The 20,635-nt window shown below is 48.3% G+C and overlaps 1 protein-coding gene and 2 long non-coding RNA genes across 3 annotated transcripts; 1 reads left to right on the plus strand and 2 right to left on the minus strand.

Moving 5' to 3' along the window:
* The first annotated feature begins 10 nt into the window (after positions 1-10).
* On the plus strand, positions 11-11,684 carry LOC123381937. Its single transcript, XR_006589553.1, has 3 exons — positions 11-130; positions 10,347-10,418; positions 10,882-11,684. It is a non-coding gene; the product is annotated as an uncharacterized LOC123381937 (long non-coding RNA).
* CCL5 (C-C motif chemokine ligand 5) lies at positions 1,019-7,961 on the minus strand. Its single transcript, NM_001009827.1, is given in 3 exon segments — positions 1,019-1,507; positions 6,518-6,629; positions 7,830-7,961. Coding segments are annotated over 3 exon segments (276 nt in total). The 5' UTR covers positions 7,906-7,961; the 3' UTR covers positions 1,019-1,419.
* A 3,100-nt stretch (positions 11,685-14,784) lies between the features above and the next one.
* LOC123381997 lies at positions 14,785-17,983 on the minus strand. The gene is made up of 2 exons (XR_006589698.1): positions 17,310-17,983; positions 14,785-15,209 (listed from the first exon to the last, which is right to left on the minus strand). It is a non-coding gene; the product is annotated as an uncharacterized LOC123381997 (long non-coding RNA).
* Between the last annotated feature and the right edge of the window lie 2,652 nt (positions 17,984-20,635).

Raw genomic sequence — 20,635 nt, forward strand, 5'->3', positions numbered from 1 at the left:
CCAGCTCCGCCCCCAACTCTTGGCATCTAACGGCTGTGGCCTTGAGCCAGTCGCTTTACCTCTAGGAGCTTCAGTTTCCTCATCTGAAAAGCTGGAAAGTCATGTCCATCTGGGAGTCAGAGGGGCTGAGGTGAGGCATAAATGTGAAGGAGAGTCAAAGCATTTGGTGAACTGTCAAGCTCATATCAGCCCATGTGAGGGGCAGGGGTGGTTCTTAGGATTAGTCACCAGGAAAATGGCAGGAACGGGAAAGCCCCTTTTATATACGCACCTCCCTCCTTGGCAGCAAGAGACTGGGCTTTTGTCTGTGTCATGACGAGCTGCCTTCCAGACCTCCTACTTTTGCATATGTTGTTCGCTCTACCTGCAAGTCCTTTCCTTTCCTACCTGCTAAACTGTTTCTCCAATCTTTCCAATTTCATTTAAAGGTTATCTCATCTCTGAAGTCTCTTTTGTCTGCCTGGGTCCCCCTCCTCACCTCCTTCAGTGGTATCCTTCCCCTCCACCACCGCCACCCCAGCGTGACCACAGCCTTTTGAACAATTGCTTCCTTTTAGGTGTGTATCATACATTTAATCTGCCTAAAGGTAAAGATTGTGGCTTGTGGCTCATTCACCTCTCCACTCTCCACCCCTCCGCAACCCCCCCATGCCTGGCATAGTGCCTGGCACACAGCAGGGAGCTGGCTGTGGCAAGAAAACATGAGCCGCCAGGCCATCAGACTCAACATCACCACCAGTAAGCCCATGAGACTCCACATGACCACCAGTAAGCTGACATGTACCCTGATGTGCTGCACTAAGACAGCAGCACCCATGCGGTGTCCCTGCTCAAAATGTTTAACCTGGATCTAATTATGAGGAAACGATCAGGCAGATCCAAACTGTGAAATATTCTACAAAGATTTGATCTGAACTCCTAAGAAAGAAATACTTGAAGACAAAAAAAGTGTGTTAAAAGTCACTAAAAGACATGGCCACTAAATTCAGTGTCAAATATTGAAAATCAAACCAGGAGCCTGCTTGGTAACTGCGACGAGAATTTTAATGGAAAGCTGATTTCTCACATTTGCCAGTCAGCCCTTCGCAGCGAAGGGGCTGCGAGGGGAGATTTGGCCACAGGAAGCCCAGTCTTTCTCCCTTCTTTGCCTCCAGAGACATACTGACTTCCTTTCTGATGGCAGAGCTGCAGCCTGAAGCTCAGAGCCAAGAGACTTTCTGCGCATAAGGCAGAGCCTCAGGAACTCTTGGAAGCTTTAGATGGAGGAGGCTTTTATAACTGCTGCTTAGTGGTGGAATATGCACCCTCCCAGGAGGGAGTGGGAGTAGGGCTGGGTGGGGACTTCCCCAAGCTAGTTAGGACATAAACAAGAAGCAGCAGGAAACTTTGCACAAGTTCAGGTTCTAGGCGCCCTCCATCCTAATTCATCTCCAAAGAGTTGATGTAGTCCCGCACCCATTTCTTCTGTGGGTTGGCACACACCTGGCGCTTCCTCCGGGTGACAAAGCTGTGGGAGAAGAGAACAGGATGAAACCTGGTCAGCACCCAGACAGCCAGGTTTGGGGATAATGGTACTGGGGTGGAGCATTCTTGAAGCTCCATGAGATTGGATTTGTAGCTTTTAAGGAAAGGATGTTTCCTCTTCTCTTGGGTCATATGGCTCCAAGCCAGAAGCAGATCTGTGTGCATTTTAACTCCCACACAAACATATGCAGCCTGGAGAGCTAAGGGGATATGGAGTCTGAGGGGTCCAGGGTTGAGCTGGTCAACCACTAGCCTTTTCTCTGAACTTCTTTGTCTCAGACCCTGTGCTGGGTGCTCTAGATGTAGAGCAAAGAGGTGTCTTCTAGGAACTGAGTGATGGTTGAGTAGGTGAGACATAAGAAGTGGTAAACATGTGATTTTTCTTTAGATAACAGTGTCTGGCACAGGGTAGATACTCAACAAATGAGTACATCTCCGCATGTGGGGGTGAATGAAAGGACATGAACCTGAGTCTGGATTTTACCACTTAACCTGGCAAATAACTTAAGGCCTCTGAATCTATTTGTTTACCTCTAAAATACATAGAGAGGGGCACCTGGGTGGCACAGTCAGTTAAGCGTCAGACTCTTGATATTGGCTCAGGTCATGATCTCACAGTTTATGAGATTGAACCCTGAGTTGGGTTCTGTGCTGATAGCGCAGAGCCTGCTTGGGATCCTCTCTCTCCCTCCCCGCCGCCAAATAAATAAATAAACTTAAAAATATATAAGTAGAGATAATTCCTACTTTGCACTGTTGTCGTGAAACTTAGTATGTGGGAGTTTTGGAATACCACACATGTATTATTATTGGAATGTTATGGGACCTCTTCTTTAGGATGGATCAGACCAACATGACACCAAAGGTCCTTGTACTGGGCATCGTGCTCACAGAGGTTGAAGGTCCCCAGATATTGCCAGCGTCAAAGCACTTCTACCAGTTAACTGGCCAGAATGCAGAGGCCTCTGAGAGCGAGAGGCCTTATCTCTACAGGTGTTGATAGCATGCGAGAGGTCTTATCTCTACAGGTGTTGACAGCATGTGTTGGAGGTATCAAAGCCTGTGGGGCTGGGGCTTGGTCCAGCTGCCTGTCTCATCTGTTTGCTGGGATACTGGTTCTATGGGGAGCAGGGGAGGGGTGCAGGGGTGGAAACCATGGCCTGGATAGCAGTGCTGTGCCAATTAACATGTTCCTTTTGGGCCAGCCCTGTCTACTTGGACCTTTCTCCAAACATTATGAGGCCAAATGTTTTCAAAGTGAAGGCTTAGGTTGTCTGGTGAGAATGAGGATTTCTTGGTTTCTTTTTAGGTTCTGTCCTGAATAGTGCTTGCTCTCAAGGAAGCTGCCTCTCCTTTTCTGAGACTCAGAGCCCCTTGACCATCTCTCTTTCTTCCGCTCTAGTGTGCAGAGGGAGGGGGTGGGGAGACAGAATACTGTGGGCTCTCGTGCCTCCTAGTGTTTGTTTTCTGATTTGGGTGCTGAGGGAGCCAGACCAAGACCCTGCCGTTGTTCAGCCAGAAGTCAGACAGGAAATCCTGTAGACTTGCTATCCTCTGGCCTCAGCCCCCTTAGCCTGTGGCCAGGAAATCAAAAGGGCAGGAAACAAATATCTGGGGTGAGGGTTTGTTTCTCAGGCCTCCGTTTCCTCCTAAAGAATGTGAGACTGAAGAACAACTCCTCCTGGCCAAGCTTCTCTCCCTGCCCCCATTTTGGGGACCCCCTACTTGCCTGATTTCCCTCCTGCCTTTCTGCTTGTTCTCTTGGGAGCAACCACCTTCACCTGCCCCTTGAGAACAGGTGTTCTCAAAATTGCTACCCTTTTCTGTGTGTGTGTTTAATGTTTTTATTTATTTTTGAGAGAGAGTGGGGGAGGGACAGAGAGAGAGAGGGAGACAGAGGATCTGAGGTGGGCTCTGTGCTGACAGTGGAGAGCCCAATGCAGGGCTCGAACTCACGAACTGTGAGCACATGACCTGAGCTGGCATCCGACACTTAACTGACTGAGCCACCCAGGTGTCCTGTGTTTTTTTTTTTTTAATGTTTATTTATTTTGAGAGAGAGAGAGCAAACATGAGTAGGGGAGGGGCAGAGAGGGAGGGAGAGAGAGGGAATCCCAAAGCAGGCTCTGCACCATCATCACAGAGTCCAATATGGGGCCTGAACGCCACAAACCTTGAGATCATGATTTGAGTTGAAGTCAAGAGTCAGACGCTTAACCAACTGAGCCACCCTGGTGCCCCTCTAGGTTTTTTCTGCCCCAAGTCGCTGGGCCTAGGACTTAATGGATGTTTATTGAATGAGTTAGTGAACGGATTGCATTCACTCATCAAGTTTTACTTGTCACTTCTATGTATATAATCATATATTTGGAGGAGGAAGAGCAGTTAACACATATCAGGTACAACTGTGTGCCAGGGAATATTCTAATATTGTTTTTCATTTCATTATTCTCACTTTGACCCAGTGAGGGAAGAACTCCTATTTCACTCCATTTTGCAGATGAAGAAATGGAGGCTCAGAGAGGTTAACTGATGGATGCAAGCTCCTGCAACTGCCTAGGGGCAGAGCTGGGACTCTAACAAAGACTGACTAGCTCTGGAGCCAGTGCTCACCAAGACTCTGCTATAGATTGCCACTCTAGTATCAAGAGACCCTTTCCTCCTATATAAAAAAATTCCGGGGTGACTGGGTGGCTCAGTCGGTTGAGTGTCCGACTTCAGCTCAGGTCATAATTTCAAGGTTCATGGGTTCAGGCCCCATGTGTCTCCATCTTTCTCTGCCCCTCCCCCACTTGCACTCTCTCTCTCTCAAAAATAAACATTTTTTAAAAATTAAAAAAAAAAAAAGCCCTATCTCTAGCGCCAGCACTGTTTCCTAGCTCCCAACCCCCCTTCTCACACTCCGTGCTGGACATTGCCACAGGGTTTTTGTGCTGCCACCTTGGCTCTTTCCTCTTTAAACAGCTCTTCCTTGAGACTTCAGGGGGCTCCACACTTCTCCAGCCATCTGGGTCAAAACCTTCATGTCACCCTTAACCCCCCTGTCATCCTTGCTCCTGACCTTACATCACCTGGCGGGGCTTGCCGACTCGGCCCTTGTCTCCTTCCCTTCCCTTCATGTCCCGTTCAGCCTCAGTACCGCTCGTGTGGATGAGCATAACAGCTTCTTATCTGGACCTGACTTTCCAGCTCACTTCACACTCGATCTGATGCTTTGGCGTAGTTGTGCTGACACTCAAGGTCCCAGTGCTTTCCTACACAGGGATGCTGCGTCAACCAAAGGAGAGTCTTGGCGACATTCGCTCTGCCTAGTGTACCCAGTCCCTCAGGCTTTTCTCAAACAGCACCTTCTGCAGCAAACTTGTCCCTTCTTCCAACCCCAAGGTGGGATGTGCTCCTGCTCTCCTTTTGTAATGTTTTTATTCAGGGTTGCTCTAGTCATTTTACATCTGTCTTTGCCTCGGATTAGACTGAGTCCCATGAGGGCAGCGATGGTGCTTTATTAATCTCTAGCTGCCCATAACAGGTGCTCAAAGAAGGATTGTTTTCTTTTGAAAAATATTTGCCTTCAGAAATAAAATTAGTAGTGCTAAATATTACCACTGACTTCAAAGGATGCACCAGAACTAAAGGCAATGCTGAATACCTATAGCTTTGCAAGTGTCCCAAGAGTTTTTGGATTAAAAAACTTCACCTTTATATAGGAAAGTTCTTGATTGCCCCATTTGCGTTCTTTAAGTCTCTATTATCTTAAATCTCTTTTTTTTAACTTTATGTATTTATGTTGAGAGAGAGAGAGAGAGAGAAGGTACAAGTGGGGGAAGGGCAGAGAGAGAGGGAGAGAGAGAATCCCAAGCAGCCTTTGCACGGTCAGCACAGAGCCTGATGTGGGGCTCGAACTTACGAACTGTGATATCATGACTGGAGCCGAGATCAAGGTCAGACACTTAACTGACTGAGCCACCCAGGCGCCCCTCATCTTAAATTTCAAAAGCAACTATTGACCTTTCTATAGTAGAAAGAGGAGGCTCCAAAGACAGTCTCTATCCCTCACTTACTTTGCAACCTTGGGCAAGTCCCCAAACCTCCCTGGGTCTCAGTTTCATTGTCTGAAACATGGAGAAAATTATGCATACCTAATTGTTATGCATGAAATTTTGTTACCATGAAATTGAGAGAGAACACACAAAGACATTTGATACACAGCAGGCACTTCTAGGTAGTAGGGATTAATTTTTTTTAAATGTATTAGTTTTCATTTAAAGGAAAATCTCGGGGCGCCTGGGTGGCTCAGTCGGTTGAGCATCTAACTTCAGCCCAGGTCATGATCTCGCCGTCCGTGAGTTCGAGCCCTGCGTCGGGCTCTGTGCTGACAGCTCGGAGCCCGGAGCCTGTTTCAGATTCTGTGTCTCCCTCTCTCTCTGACCCTGCCCTGTTCATGCTCTGTCTCTCTCTGTCTCAAAAATAAACATTAAAAAATTTTTTTAAAAAAAATTAAAAAAAAAGAAAATCTCATGTCATTATTTCTTCACCAACTGATAATTTTTTTTTAAATACACTCTAACTAGGATCCTGACCTCTGACCTCTCCTCCCTAGATCCTCTGAGGTTGTAGGTGGATTTGATTGGGTGTGAGATATGGGGGAATGTGGGGTTCTTAATTGGAGAGGGATGGCCACATTGATCTTTTCTCCACGCAGGAACATTGTAGATCACGTTAAAGTAAAATTCACGTCTCTAAGGATCAGAGACCTGATCCAGGGCATCAGAGTGGGGAGGACCCCCTGGGGACCCCTTGTCTAATTCTGTGTGACAGCAGAGGGGGGTCTGAAGCCTCAGAGGGAGGAGCTATGGCTATTTGGGCAGCTGGAGGATGGGTGGGAGCGGATAGGGCATCCTCTTAGAGGGCTCCTGTGGGGGACTGGCTGTGGGACAAAAGGTGTCCCTTCCTCACCCCCCACTCCCCCCAGAGGGTCCACAGGGCTGAGACTCACACGACCGCTGGCATGGAACACTTGCTGCTGGTGTAGAAATACTCCTGGAGGTGGGTGAGCGGCAGTGGGTGGGAGAGGTAGGCAAAGCAGCAGGGGGTGGTGTCCGAGGCATCTGGGAGGAGAAAGAAAGGAGACCCTTGTGTTCATTGCTGTTGCACATGGGGTATTGTGCTGGGTACGTTATCTTGGATAGACTTTTACCCTCCTTTGGCTGAAACTGAGGCTCGGAGAGCTACGGTCACTTGGCCATGGGCACATAGTAGCAGAGTGGGGATTCCAACAGAGAACTGAGAAGATCTCTACAATCCCTTATCTAATCCTTGAGTCTTGCTTGGACCCCTCCCTCTGCACCATAACCCCCTGCCTTCAGTTCTGCGGACATGCTGGGCTTCCTCCTGGCTTGTCTTGGGAACTTTGCCTTATTCTTGCCCTCCTGGGATCCTCAATGGATTCACAAGTTGCTTTCTTTGAGAGCTACGGTGGGGTAGAGGGAGGTTTCCAAAACTCACACTTCATGGCTCAGCCTCAACCCCTAAGAGGGGCCTGAACATATGTATTGCATCCTGGGAGCTTCTGGCTGAGGCATGGTAAAAAGGGCTCTGAACAGAGAAGGAGGAGTTTTTCTTGGTCCGTTAATTCAGGATGACCCTGGAAAGGGTCAGTTGCCATTTCCCAGTAGAGTAGGAGTGTTTAAGGGCCAGGTAGAACTGGATTTGAACACCAGTTTCCCCACTTCCTAGCTGTGTGACCTCAGGCAAGTTACTTAACTCCTCTGGGCCTCTGTTTCCCCATCTGTAAGTCAAGCTCAGCCACTCAAATAGTAGCCTCAAATATTAAATGATGTGGTATATAAAACAATCAGCCTAATAATTGATCCAGATTTTTAAAAAATCCTCTCCCAAGTCCCACTTTTTCCATCTATGAAATGGGGACAATATGACTGTCCCAGGAAGGTTTTACTAATGCTTAGAAGTTTCTTAGAAACCCTGCTGGTGATAGGCATGAGTTAGCTGTGTTTTGAGGTCAGTTTAGGCTACCTCTGACTGCTTATACCTCTGGCATCAGTCCACACTCAGCACCCGAAGGTCTTGGATGTAGACCTTGAGGACAGAAAAGTTGAGCAGAGGGTCCCTGCCATGAAGTGGCTTAGAGATCTATCAGGGACAATAGATCCTTTACTGTGTAAAGCAGTATATAGGGATGTAAATCATAGGGTTCAGACAGCATAAATACTGCAGTTGAAAAGAGGGCAAAGTCTGGGCCAATCTGAAGGTCTGGCCCCCGGGGCTGCAGTGGTCAGGACTTGACTTACATGGGGATGCAGAGGCAGGAGTGCAGAAAGCGGCAGCAGTGAGGAGGACTGCAAAGGCAGCTGTGGAGACCTTCATGATTCCTTTTGGGTGGAGGCTGCGGGAGATCCACCTGCTGTCTCAGAATCCTCTGCAGGGATTCTCTGCAGCTCAGACTGGCCCTTTATAGTCAGGCCAGTAGAGGGGGCACCACCCCACGGGGAGTTTCCAAAACAGTAGCCACACACTGGTTGATATCATAAGTGAAATTGCACAAAACGGAAAAGAAAACTGAAATAGGCTCCGGAAATTTGAGGCTCGCTCTGTCTTCTCACTGTCTCTGATCCAGAGTGAGCTCATCGGTTCCTCCAGAACCGCCCTCCAGGGCAAACCTCCATTTGCCGTCCAGAAGAGTTAGTATAGGCATTTGTGGTGGAAAACCTCTTTCTTTGATGGCATCCTCAGCTTCCTCTTCTAGGGAAGGGATCCTCATCAGAGGTCAGGACGAGGGGTCAGAAGAGGGCAGTTAGGACGGATTTGAAACAACTGGGTGTTTATTTGGTTGCTTTCAAAGTTAATTGCTCTTGCATTACAGATCTGTATTTCCCCTCTCATCCATGGAAGGGTGTTATTTATAAAGTGCTTGATTGGGAAGGGGAGGGTTCTCTGACATATAGCCCCAAAGGAAGCTAGCCACTATTCTAAAGACTTTACAGGTGTCAACTCATTTACTCTCATTGTGCCCATTTCCCCCATTTTACAGATGAAGACATTCATCTGTAAATTCTGGGATCCCATCTCGTTCCTAAGGTCGTCTTCAGTACAAAAGTTACAGAATTTGAAAGCTGCAGAGGACCCTAGGGATTATTTCTTCCATGTTCTTCAATTGCAGAGGGGAGGAGAAGTAACTTGCTAAGAACACACAGCCAATGAACGATGGGATCAGAACCTGGGTGCCCTGGTTCCTGCTTCAGTGCTCTGCCTACTCAGTACTGCTTACATGAAAATCTTAGTGGTTGGGGGGGGGCATTCTTGAACTGAATCCATGAAATGGTCTTGATTAGAGACAGGGTCCTTACTCCATTCCAAAGACTTGGGTAGAGTAAATCTTCATCAATTCCTAATTTGGATAATTCAGAATAGTGACAAGTTGACATCTGAATTATCTAAGAGAAAATTGTCTATAAACAATGACAAAAGCAAACACATTTTAAAAAAGTGTAACTTAAGAAATGCAACCTTCTAGAATGTTTTCTTGCTAGCTCTTGTGACATATGTAACTTGGTATCTGAGGGTGACTGAATCACCCAAAAGGGAACGACCTTACCTTGTTTCTTCCTCACCGTGACTTTGAGGAAGGGTGGTTATTCTCATTTTATAGAAGAGGTCAGTAAGGTCCTCAAAGTCACATGGCTGATTAGTGGGATTGAACCTGGGTGCTTCTGATGACCAGACTCCAGTCTTTTCCACTGACTCATATCAGGCCACTAACAGTTACTGCATCCCAAGTTGGTGCCAGGTGCTACTCTAAGCTTGTCATAGGAAGCCTCTCCTTCCTTCCTCATGACTCATGAACTAGGTTATAATAGAAACACAGCTTTGAAAAATGTGGCCATCTCATTTAAAGAAACCCATTGCAAGTACTTTGGAAACATTCATCTATCTACATACAAATGGTCTGCCTGTTTTTTTTTTTATTTTTTTAACGTTTATTTATTTTTGAGACAGAGAGAGACAGAGCATGAACATGGGAGGAGCAGAGAGAGAGGGAGACACAGAATCTGAAACAGGCTCCAGGCTCTGAGCTGTCAGCACAGAGCCCGACGCAGGGCTCGAACTCACGGACCGTGAGATCATGACCTGAGCCAAAGTCGGACGCTTAACCGACCAAGCCACCCAGGAGCCCCTGGTCTGCCTGTTTTAATTGTTCCCCTCACATAGTTCCCTTAGTTACCAAACATGTGGGGGGGGGGCTGTGTAGCCTGGTGGCCAAGAGCAGGGGCTTTGGTATTTTTCCCATTTTTTAGACAGTCTTTGGCAAATTACGTTATCTCTCTGGTTTTAGTTTCCTCATCTATAAACCAGGGAGGATAATTATGGTCCCTTCCACAGCTGTTGAGACAGTTAAGTTCCCATAAATGTGCTCATGCTTGTAAAGCTCTTAGTACAATGCCTGACACATTAAGTACTTAATAACATTAGCTATTATTATCAGGTTATTATTAAGAGTAAGAAAATGGCAGTCCCTTTGGGATATTCTATACTTTAGGCTTTTTAAAGTGTAGACCAGGCTCCCAAGTGATATGATTAGTGAGCTTTATCACAGAAACTGTGTATTTTGAAGCAGATGGGTCAATGGAGGCTTAGAGAGGTTAAGTGACGTGCTTAAGGTCACATAGTCTGAAGTGGTAGAACTCGACATTGAACCCAAGTCTTAGACTTTCTATCACACTGCACTATTTCTAGAGAAATCCTAAACTTCTGCTAAGGTTCAGTTTTTCCATGTGAGTTCCATTTCTGTTTCCTTTTTCTGATCTCAGTTTCCCTCTTTGAGGAAGAAAGCAAAGTATTTTCCTGGATACCAAATATGCTGAGTTGGGACACTAGCTGAGGTAAGAAGTGAGGGGAAACCAGAGATGGACTAGTATGATCCTCATCTTTACATCCTGATGACCCTTTCTGGTTGTGTGTGTGTGTGTGTGTGTGTGTGTGTGTGTGTGTGTAAAAGGTAGTGGGAATGGGTGGGTGGGTGGGTAGGGTGTTGTGTTGCTGAGCAGGAATAGGCAATGTGTATGTCAGGAGTATGTTTCCTTTTGGTGGTTCCAGTGGATTGTGGGGACCAGAGAGGGGGAAGACCTTAATTACAATTCTATTTCTACCCCTCACTGCCTCCTGTGCAAAATCACATCTGGACTCATGGAATCAGTATATTCTTTGGTTCTGAGGTACTGATTCCATGAGGAAATCAAAGTGCCTATGGAAAGTAAATGGTGTGGTACCTGGTGCAGGGTGCGTATTCAATGAATGGCAACTATCCTTATGATTCACCCAGCATTTTATGTTCCTGAAAACTAGGGACGCCTGTCTGTGTAACCCACACACGGGTGGTTGAGAGGATCAAGGAGAGTAATGACTGTGGACATGCTTAGGAGACTGTAAGGTGAGATACAAACATCACAAAGCCCTCTCTGCCCTTCCCCCACCTTCTGCCGGTATGTCTGGTCTACACCTGCTCAGTCAGTCCTTCTTCACCTGTAAACTGTTCCTGTGAACTGCTGTGAGCCAGGCACTGTTGTAGATGCTGCAGACAGCATGGTGAGCAAGTCAAACACCTGCCCTCTGGAGTGTGTGTGTGTGTGTGTGTGTGTGTGTGTGTGTCTGTGTGTGTGTGTCTGTGTGTGTGAAAATAACAAGTAAAAATATCTTCCTTTATTGTAAGTCACCTTGGCACTGGTCTTTTCTTAACTCCCTGGACATAGTAACATCTTCCGATTTTTGATTTCTAGTCATTTTTTGTATTCTCCCCCTGCTTTCCACCAAACTCTAGGACATGATAGACGCTGAATTCATGCTGGTTTAGTCTTAATAACTTCTTGTAGCATCTTAAGTGAGTACCTGTGCTCTTTAGAGTCGGATTGCTAGATTCACACACAGTGCTATTGCTAATCAGGGCCGACCTCGAGCAGATTGCTTACCTTCTCTGGGCCTCAGTTTCTTCATGTGTGAAGTGAGAGATTGGTTCCAACCTGTGTTGGGCGATGGAGCCCTTTAAGAATCTGGTGAGTGGGGCGCCGGGGTGGCTCAGTCGGTTAAGTGTCCGACTTCAGCTCAGGTCATGATCTCATGGTTCATGGGTTGGAGCCCTGCTTCAGGCTCTGTGCTGATGGCTCAGAGCCCGGAGCCTGCTTCGTATTCTGTCTCCCTCTCTCTCTGCCCCTCCCCCACTCTTGTGAATGTGTGTGTGTGTATGTGTGCTCTCTCTCTCTCTCAAAAATGAATAAACATAAACATTAGGGGCGCCTGGGTGGCTCAGTCGGTTGTGTCCAACTTCGGCTCAGGTCATGATCTCATGGTTCATGGGTTTGAGCCCCGCATCGGGCTCTGTGCTGACAGCTCAGAGCCTGGAGTCTGCTTTGGATTCTGTCTCCCTCCCTCTCTCTGCCCCTCCCCAGCTCGTGCTCTGTCTCTCTCTTAAAAATAAACAAACATTTAAAAAAAATGAATCAACATTTAAAAAAATGTTCAAAGAATCTGGTGAGAGCTGTGAATGCTTTCCATAAACATGTGGAGGCCTACGCAGACACACACACCTGATTTTGCATGAATGAGGTTCACAGACCCAGCAGGCTCATTGACGGGCCTCTCGAGTCCACGGAGCTGGTTGTCATCAGCCCCCACTCCTCCTGCACGTGAGCACATTCCTCGCTACAGCTAGACACACGCTGTCTTCCGCCTAGCAAGCCCTCCCTCCCCCTCCTGGCCCAGTCTCCCTTTTCCTCCTTCATTCCCTCTTTCCCTGAGCTCAGCTGGCTGCTTGCCCAGCTTCACACGGTGACGGTGACGTTAGGAAACCAAAGGCAGGCAAAGAAAGTGAAACCTCATTCCCTCTGGATTCCAAAGTTTTTCTCAGACCTGGAATTCCCCTCACAACACAACCATGTGTGTGTGTCGGGGGGCGGGGGGGGGGGCGGGGGGGGAGGCGCAGCTCTGGTTTTTCTGGCTGCTTTAAAAAAAAAAATGTCCAAAGCAGGGAATCCCAGGGAAGCCTGAGGCCAAGTCATTTCCTTTGATTATTTCCATCTGCGAATTGGAGAGTTGCTCCCTGGCTGCATCCCTCCTGTGTCCTTGTTTACAAATACAAATCCCGGTTTCCTCACAGGAGCCAGGTAGCTGCTCCCTCAGCCCTGTCTCCACAGGGCGCTGCCTGGGGGAGCTGCTCCGGCAGTGCTGTTGGAGGGTCTGTAGGGCAACACGGAGGACTTGCCCAGCTGCAGGCTGGATTCCAGCCCCTATCCAGGACTCTTTCTGCTGCACCTTGCCCTTGCTTTGGGTCTGGCTCTGGTTGGTTCTGTGTGATTCTATTCTACGCCTCCCCCTCCTCTCCCCGTCACCTCCTGTGCATTTCACCAGGTCAGGGGTACTAACCGTGACAACTGTTTTATAGTTTCAACCACATTCAGGCTGGAGGGCTGCAGCTTGGCCTCCCCCTGTGCTTCTCACCTCCACCACACAGAACAGTGTCTGTGTGCACCCGCTTGTTTTCCGCGAGACGGAGAGCGCGTGTGGTGTGATCGTTGATGTGCTCATCGCCTCAGGTCACTGGAGGAGCCCACCGCAAGATGCCTCGGGGATGGGGCAGCCCGGGGAGTGGGGGCCAGGGAGAAACACTGGTTCTTACAGAGTTTCTGAGTGACAGGTGATCTCAGGTCCTACTCCTCCTGATGCTTTCAAGTCGGCTTTTTGTTTTTGTCTTCCTCTGCTCGTTTGTCAGAAGCGGCCCCTTTCTTTGCGCCTACTCCCAGAGTATAACTGACCCCTCCTTTCCACTGTCCCCACCTCCAGGGGAAAGCCTGGTGGAGAAGGACAAACCTGGGGTAGAAGTCAGACAGATCACCTCCTCTCTGTATGGCTTTGGACAAGCTATTAACTGTTCTACAACCTTGGTTTCCTCTCTGGAAGTGGGGCAAAGAATGCCCAGCTCCAGGGACACCTCAGAGGATTAAACGTGCCAGTCAGTAAACTGTCCAGCACCGTTCCTGGCACAAGAAGAACGGGGGTAACCGTTCCTTCTGTTTCTTCCTCCAAATGTCCAGTCTCCAGTGCTTCTCCCCTCCACGTCTCCCCCTCCCAGTAGGGGTGTTCAGCTCAGTTCAGCGTTAAGGGACATGGGGGTGGGTGAGGGGGAGTTGACGGTGTTTTCCGTTAGTCATTAGGCACCGTGCTGGACACTGTAGGCATTATTTCACTTATTAGGAAGAAAACGTGTAGAAAACGGTGATGACTCAGGCCTGCCCTAAGCTTTCCCACCTTCTGTGCATTGGACTTCAGAGACTTCGCCTCCACAGTCTGTCCCTCACTGGAACTCTTTCTTGCGCCGGGCTTGGCTGTGGAGTGAGATACGCCCCACTCCCCTCCTTTTCCCTTGCTGGCTGTGTCCGCAGCCATCATGCAGACCCTTTGTTCAAAGAGTGTCACAGACAGGCTTACAAAGGAAGTGACACAAGTTTCAGAATCTTACAGGACTCTTGTGGTTGTGGTCTGAATTCTGTCCCTTTTTTGAGCTGGCCTTGGGAAGCCCCTTCTTGCCTGCTGCATCCATTCTCAGGGATGGGGGTCCCCAGTCTCTTGCTTCTCCTGTGTGCCACTTCCCCCAGTCCCTCCACCGGCCCCCCTCAGAACAGATGCCTGCAGAACATTCAGGTTACTATAGGGACCTGAGAACTTCCTGAGGCATCGGCATTTTTGAGGACCTCCAGCCTGGGTGAGGAAGTTCCCTTGGGGAATTTCCTTGAAATGGAATTTGGAAATTCTGCACCTTAGTCATTCCTTGTAGAGGCAGTTTTCAGCAGTGAAAACAGAAGGGACTGGGAATTAGGACCTCGAGTGTTAGTCCTAGCTCACTTGAAACCTAGTGAGATTTTTGGGAATCATTTGCCCTTTGTGGGCCTCAGTTTCCTCATGTAGGAAATGGAAGGCTTTCTCAGTTAAAATATACAAGGCTAAAGGAATTCTAGTGTACCGGAGGAGATTTGGGGGTGGGTGTCCTGTTGCCCCTAATTCAGTTCACATCACTCCTCTCGCGGTGAAACTGAAGGGTTATCATGCCTTCTCTCCCTCCCATCCTTCCAAGGCCCGGGACTCAATACTTAGTTCATAAAGTCCTTCCTGAGGCAGAGCTGCATTTATCCACTTCTGTTCCACCCTACTGTTCCTCCACCATCCATCTGTTGTTCATCCACTCATTCATCTTGGTGTCTGTGCCATTTAAGATTCATTGTTTATAAATACAGAAAACAACTTTGACTAAAGTAAGCAGGAAGGTAATGTACTGGGGGGGAAGTTGAGTAGCTTGTGGAGTGGATAAGACATTGGAGAACCTGACTGGGAACAAGAGTGGTAAGAAACCAGAGAAGCTCTGGGTGTTGGGGCAGCAGGTAATACCTGCCAGTCTCATCAGGGTACCACGGTTGAAATCATCGTACTCCAGCCATTCTTCCTACCCACTTCTCAACCTACTAAGGATTCACAGTCCTGGGGAGGCAGATGACCAGCCAGTCTTGTGTCATTTGCTTGCTTTTTGGCTGGGGGAGGATAGGGCACCTGGTCTTCAGTACCATTGAGACTGTATACCGTGGGGGAGAAGCAGTTCTGCTAAAGGTGATATTTGGAAGGCGTAATGGATGCTGTGTAGAAAAATTAAAACATAAAACAAATAATCAAAGAAACAAACTAAACCAATACTCCATCTACCCATTCACCCATCTATTCATCCATCCATCTACTCATCCATCCACCTACCTATCCATCACTCTTCTCCCATCTCCCCATCCATCCACCCATCCATCCTTTCAGCCACCTTTATTGAGCATTCCCGAGGTCATGCCAGGCACTTAGATATACTACAAAGCCACCCATCTGAAACACCCCAAGAGTCTCCTTAAAAAGACTTCTCTGTGGAGCTGAAACAAAGCTAAGGATCTAGGGAAAGGAATTTATGTATATCCATGTATCACAGGGTCCCGAACAACATTGCTAGGGACAGGGTGACTCAGTCTAGATGTGGGCAGAGAAGGGATGGTTTTTGTGGGTGCTTCATCCTGCCAGGAGATTGCTTATCATGGGGGCAGAACAGACTGTGGCCAGATTAGACACCAGAGAACCTGGATCAACCTCTAGTCTCTGCTCCTCTGGAGCAGTGGGCAAGTCATACCTCCTTTTCCTTATCTATGTAGTGGGAGGAATTAATGTAAGAGTCCCTACCTTGCCTAACTCAGAGCACTGCTGTGGAGGTAAAATGAATTAATGGATGTGAAAGGACTTTCTAAGTACAAAGACAGAGAACAGTTTTCACCATGCTTGCTTCTATTTCCAGAGTGGCTGATGATAACACCCACGGCTCATGTGTTATCCTCACTGTGTTCACGCCCTCACTGTCCACCACCGAGCGGTAACCATGGAGAGGGTCTGTTGAGTTTTTCAGTTCCTTAGGCTGGTGGATGAATGTCCACCCCAGAGAAGTGGAAGATCAAGGCTCCATGGGCCCCAAGTAGGCTGGAAAGAGCAGCTGGTGAGTGTGTATGTGTGGGAACAGGTCCTGGTTTCCTGTGGGTGGGAATGAAATGACAAGTGGAAGCCCAAACCATGTGGGTGGCCCAATTATTTTCGGCTCACAATAGGAAGGAGCTGGGTTCTCCAAGTGTGGCGGAGTCAGTGCAGGAGGCTACAGCTGAAACCAGAGGGTGAAGCATGCATGGTCTAAGGGAATTGGCTCCAGATTGACAGGGTTCCAGGCCGTGACCCTGGGTGAGGCATGTCAGCTCTCTGAGCCTGTTTTCTCATCTGTGAAATGGGTGGCTTGCCCGCAGGGAGCCGCCTGTTGGGCGGGCCTGCCTGTCTGCCCCTCAGCCAATCTCTTCCAGCTAAAGACCTTTCCTCATTTAAAAAGCACTCCCTGTGCTGCCTGTCATTGGTGGTGGATGACACGTTGCTGCAACCTCAATGGAGGGAGGGCAGTTTGGCAAAATCTATTAAAAACCTAAAAACACATATAGTATTTAATAAGCCCTAGCAATCCTACATCTAGGAATTTACCTTACACATATACTCACATGTTTAAGGGACTGATTAAGTAATCCTGGCACTTCCATATACTGGAGTATCAGGCAGCTACTAAAAAGAGTGAAGCTGGTCCCTACATGCAGCTATGGAATGATCTGTAAGATACACTAAGAAGCAAGGGACAGAATGGCTTGTGTAGTGTGTTACACATATATAAAAAAAAAATAGAGTCAACTATGCTTATAAATGCATAGATTCTCTTTTGGAGGCTCCTAAGAAATTGGTAACAGTTACTTTCCTTCCTGGCTAGGAAGGGTAGTGGGAGGAGGGACAGGAGTAGGAGGGAGACCTTATTTTCATTGTATATTTTTTTGTATCTTTAGAATTTTATATCACGTTCATTTCTGATGTATTTCTAGAGAGTCATCTGGCAGGCTGTGCCCAGATGTCTGGGGGAGAATTACCATGGAGTGTCCTTCCCAGTCTTAGTCTCTTTTATCCCTCAGTCCAGTGAGAGAACCAGTCCGTGGGGTTCTCTGAGATGGGTTGACTCACCCAGGGGCTCATCTTGGCACCTCCCTTACCCCACCCCTAATGACACCCTTCACCCCATGAGGGAAGTGGGTTTTAGAATCACATTTTGACACTTAGGTGCCTTCCCCAAAGAAGAGTGACATTTGATCATTATCTCCTCTGACAGAGGGTGTTTCATAGTGGAAACTCACGAGCCTTGGAGTTGCTCAAGCTTCAGTCCAAATTCCAGCTTCTGCTGCTTACACTGTGAAAGTTCAAGAGATTGCCACGATCTTGCTAGATGGTTCCCTCCTCTGCTACTGAACTCAAGGTGGGGCAGGGGGCACCACGAGATGAAGTCATTGTATACAATGTCTGGCACGTTATGAGTGCTCAGGAAATGGTAGCAGTTGTGTCTCACTGTCACTGAGGTCATTTCAGCCAGCTGGGCCCCTTACCATGAAGGAGGGAAGAAATAGTAGTGATTGGAACCGCACCCAGCTGGGCAAACACTGATGGCCCCTCTGGGCTTGGCCCCTTGCCCAGTAATGGTGGAAAAGGCACCGTGCCAGGGGTGCCTGTCAATCAGATGGTCTGGGAGGGCCTCAAGTTTGCAGTTAGAGAGAGAGAGAGAGAGAGAGAGAGAGAGAGAGAGAGAGAGAGAGAGAGAGAAAGAGAGAGAGAACCTCTCTGCAGGTCTGGGGTCTGGAGACAGTGAGGGTAGCCCCAAGGTGACTGTTTTGCAGGATGGATTTGGCACTGGGGTTCTCTGTGGAGGCTCTCTTGTCAGAGAAGAGGCTGACTTGGGAAGGAGCAAAGGTCCTGGAGGATGGGATCTGGGACCAGTAGGGACCCTGGAAGCAGGGGTTCTTATCTTCTGTCTCCAGAGATGACCTCACAGTGTGGGGATTGTTCTCTCCTGCCACATAGGAGTTGTCCGAGAAATGGATTCACCTCCTAGCTGTGGAAACACAGTTCCTTCTCCTAGGATGAGCAGTGGTGAGGAGCTGAATTCTCGCCTGGTTGTTGATTCACTCAGCGACTGTTATTGAACTTTGCTAGGCCTTGGTTTCCTTGTTTGTGAAATGGGGATAATAATATTACCCACTTCACTTTGAGGACTCAAAGAAACATGTGAGGTGTCACCAACAATGCTGTTTTAGTAGAGCTGGCTGGTCTAAAATGAGGGCAAAAATCTTAGTGAGGAAATGACTCTTTGGCTTCGGGGGAAGAATGTTCAGATGCATGTTTCATTGTAAAAGGAAAGATGCGGGAGACCCCCTACTTCACCCCACCCTCCCTGCATTGCTTAGAGAGGGCTAAATTGTTCTGCACAAGAAGGAAATAGGATTGGGAGTTGCTCCTGGTCAGTGTGAGAGCCGTTGTGGGGTTTTGAGGGAGAAGAGGGGAGATGTGCAGGGCCCCAGCCTTGGGAAGAAAAATCAGGCCAGAGGGAGATGAAGTCTTTCTGGCAGGGAATGGCCAAGGAATTTTAAGGCAGGGATCTTTATGGCTAATATCCTAGTTCAAATTCTCACCTAAATTATTCTGGGCTACATTCATGCTACATCATATTCTGAACCCATCCTATTTCCAAATGTCCAGTAAACATCTTTTGATATCCAATAGCCTTACATCAGTGCTGTTCTGGGAGAATGAAGGAACGAGGGCGCCGGCCCATGTGGGGAGAAACAGCAGGTGAGGAAATGGAGGGTCAGTGGAGGTGGAAGTTGGAGAAAGGGGTGCCAGGTTAGAACATGAGACTTCGGTTCTCCTTGGAGTGTGGATGGGGTCTGACTCGTGACTGCTTGCAGCATCTGAGGTGGGGGATGGAACAAAGGTTTCTGATATTCCGGTGAGGCTCCGGATGGTCCCATAGTAGAGGCTGCCACATGGATGCTTAAAGAAGGTGGAGGACATGCTGGGATGCAGGCACATGTGGGCTAGATGGGGCCGAGGCAGCAAGGGAGGAGCCACGGGCCCTGCCACACCCAAACAACAGACCACAGGTTCCCCCAGCTGTGGCACTGTGGCAGTCAGGAGGGCTCAGGGGCAAGGCAACACGAGCCATACCTCAGCACAACATCAACTGAAGCCGGCAGGATGGGAACCACGTTCCTCACCCTCAGCCAGGGCCACGAGGCAGCTTAAGTGCACCCTGAAGCCATCTTGGGAGGTAAGCAACAGCCCCGGTGAGAAGTCTGCTACTCCACACTGGCTGTGAATATTTCCCTGAAGTGCCACTGCTTTATTCCAGGGGAGATGGTTTCCCTTAATTGTCATTGTTGGTTTCGTCCACCATTCCAGTGTGATCATTTACTGAAAATAAAGAGAACAGCTTTTTCAGTGTATGTAAGTTGTAACCCGCACATTTTGACACGGCCACGTGATTGATGCTGAAGAAGCACCCCCCGCCGCCACATAGACCCACACCGCCCAGCGAGAAACCACCCTTTCATCTTACAGGCTCTGGCTGCTTTCTAGCCTCAGCACTGCAGACATTCAGACCACTAGGGTCTCTCTTCAAAGCCCCAGTTAACACTTCTGAAAACAAGGGGGAGTCTCCTTTTTGTGTCCTGCAGCTGTCCTTAGGTTGCCTCAAACCCCTTGAGGAGACTTGATTTCCCCCCAGGGACCAGGCAGGAAATACTCAGAAAGTAGGGTGTGGAACTGTTTTCTCAAGAAGAGAAAGAAGAGAAATGGCAAACACAGGCTGAGGCTGAGGCTGAGTCGCAGTGAGGAAGGGCTGGAGCCCGGCGTTTGCTCTTTATTGTTCTGTAGTACTGGTCCTTCTATACCTCTGGTAAGTGGGCATAATATTAGATGATTCTTCCCACAAGGCTCTTTGGGAGGTTTAAGTGAGTTGACAAAGAATTTAACAGTGCCCCGCACACTGGAAGCACTCCATACAACTATTGTGATTATTTTGATTATTCCCTCCCACCTTTGTCCTTTTGGTCCATTCTTTTCCTCTCTGCCCTCCACTTTCTCTATGAGTGCCGTTTTCTATGAGTGCTGTTTGTGAGGAAATGGGAACTCTCCAGTTGGAAGTGAGGGGCTGGCATGTGGAGGTAGAGAGCCTCGTGAGTAACACATCAGGGGCAGCCAAGTCAAAGCATTGTGGACTTTCTACCTCCCTCACCTCCTCTGCTCCTTGAAAACCAGCTCGACCTTGTTTGATCCTGGGAAGATGGCTTAACTTTTCTGAGCCTGTTTCCTTGTGGGTATTATGGGGATGGTTCTGTACTACAAACTGTGGCTGAGATAATTAATTGGCAAGCTCTGTGTAACGGGCCCTGCAGAATGCCTGGACATGGGAAGCGCTCAATACGTGTAGCTGCTTCAGCTAAAATCAGTATTGAAGCTTGACTGGTCAGGCCAGCAGCCTGGGAGTCACTCTTGACTTTTCTTTCTCTTGCACCTTTCTTAGGTTAGGATTCCCCAGAAGTGACCATGAAATAAGGGTTTTAGTGCACGTAGTTTATTGGGAGGTGATCCCAGGAAGTTCCAGTAGGAAAAGTGATAGCCAGGGAGGACT

Source organism: Felis catus, chromosome E1 (genome assembly GCF_018350175.1).
Source record: "Felis catus isolate Fca126 chromosome E1, F.catus_Fca126_mat1.0, whole genome shotgun sequence".
Taxonomy (NCBI): domain Eukaryota; kingdom Metazoa; phylum Chordata; class Mammalia; order Carnivora; family Felidae; genus Felis; species Felis catus.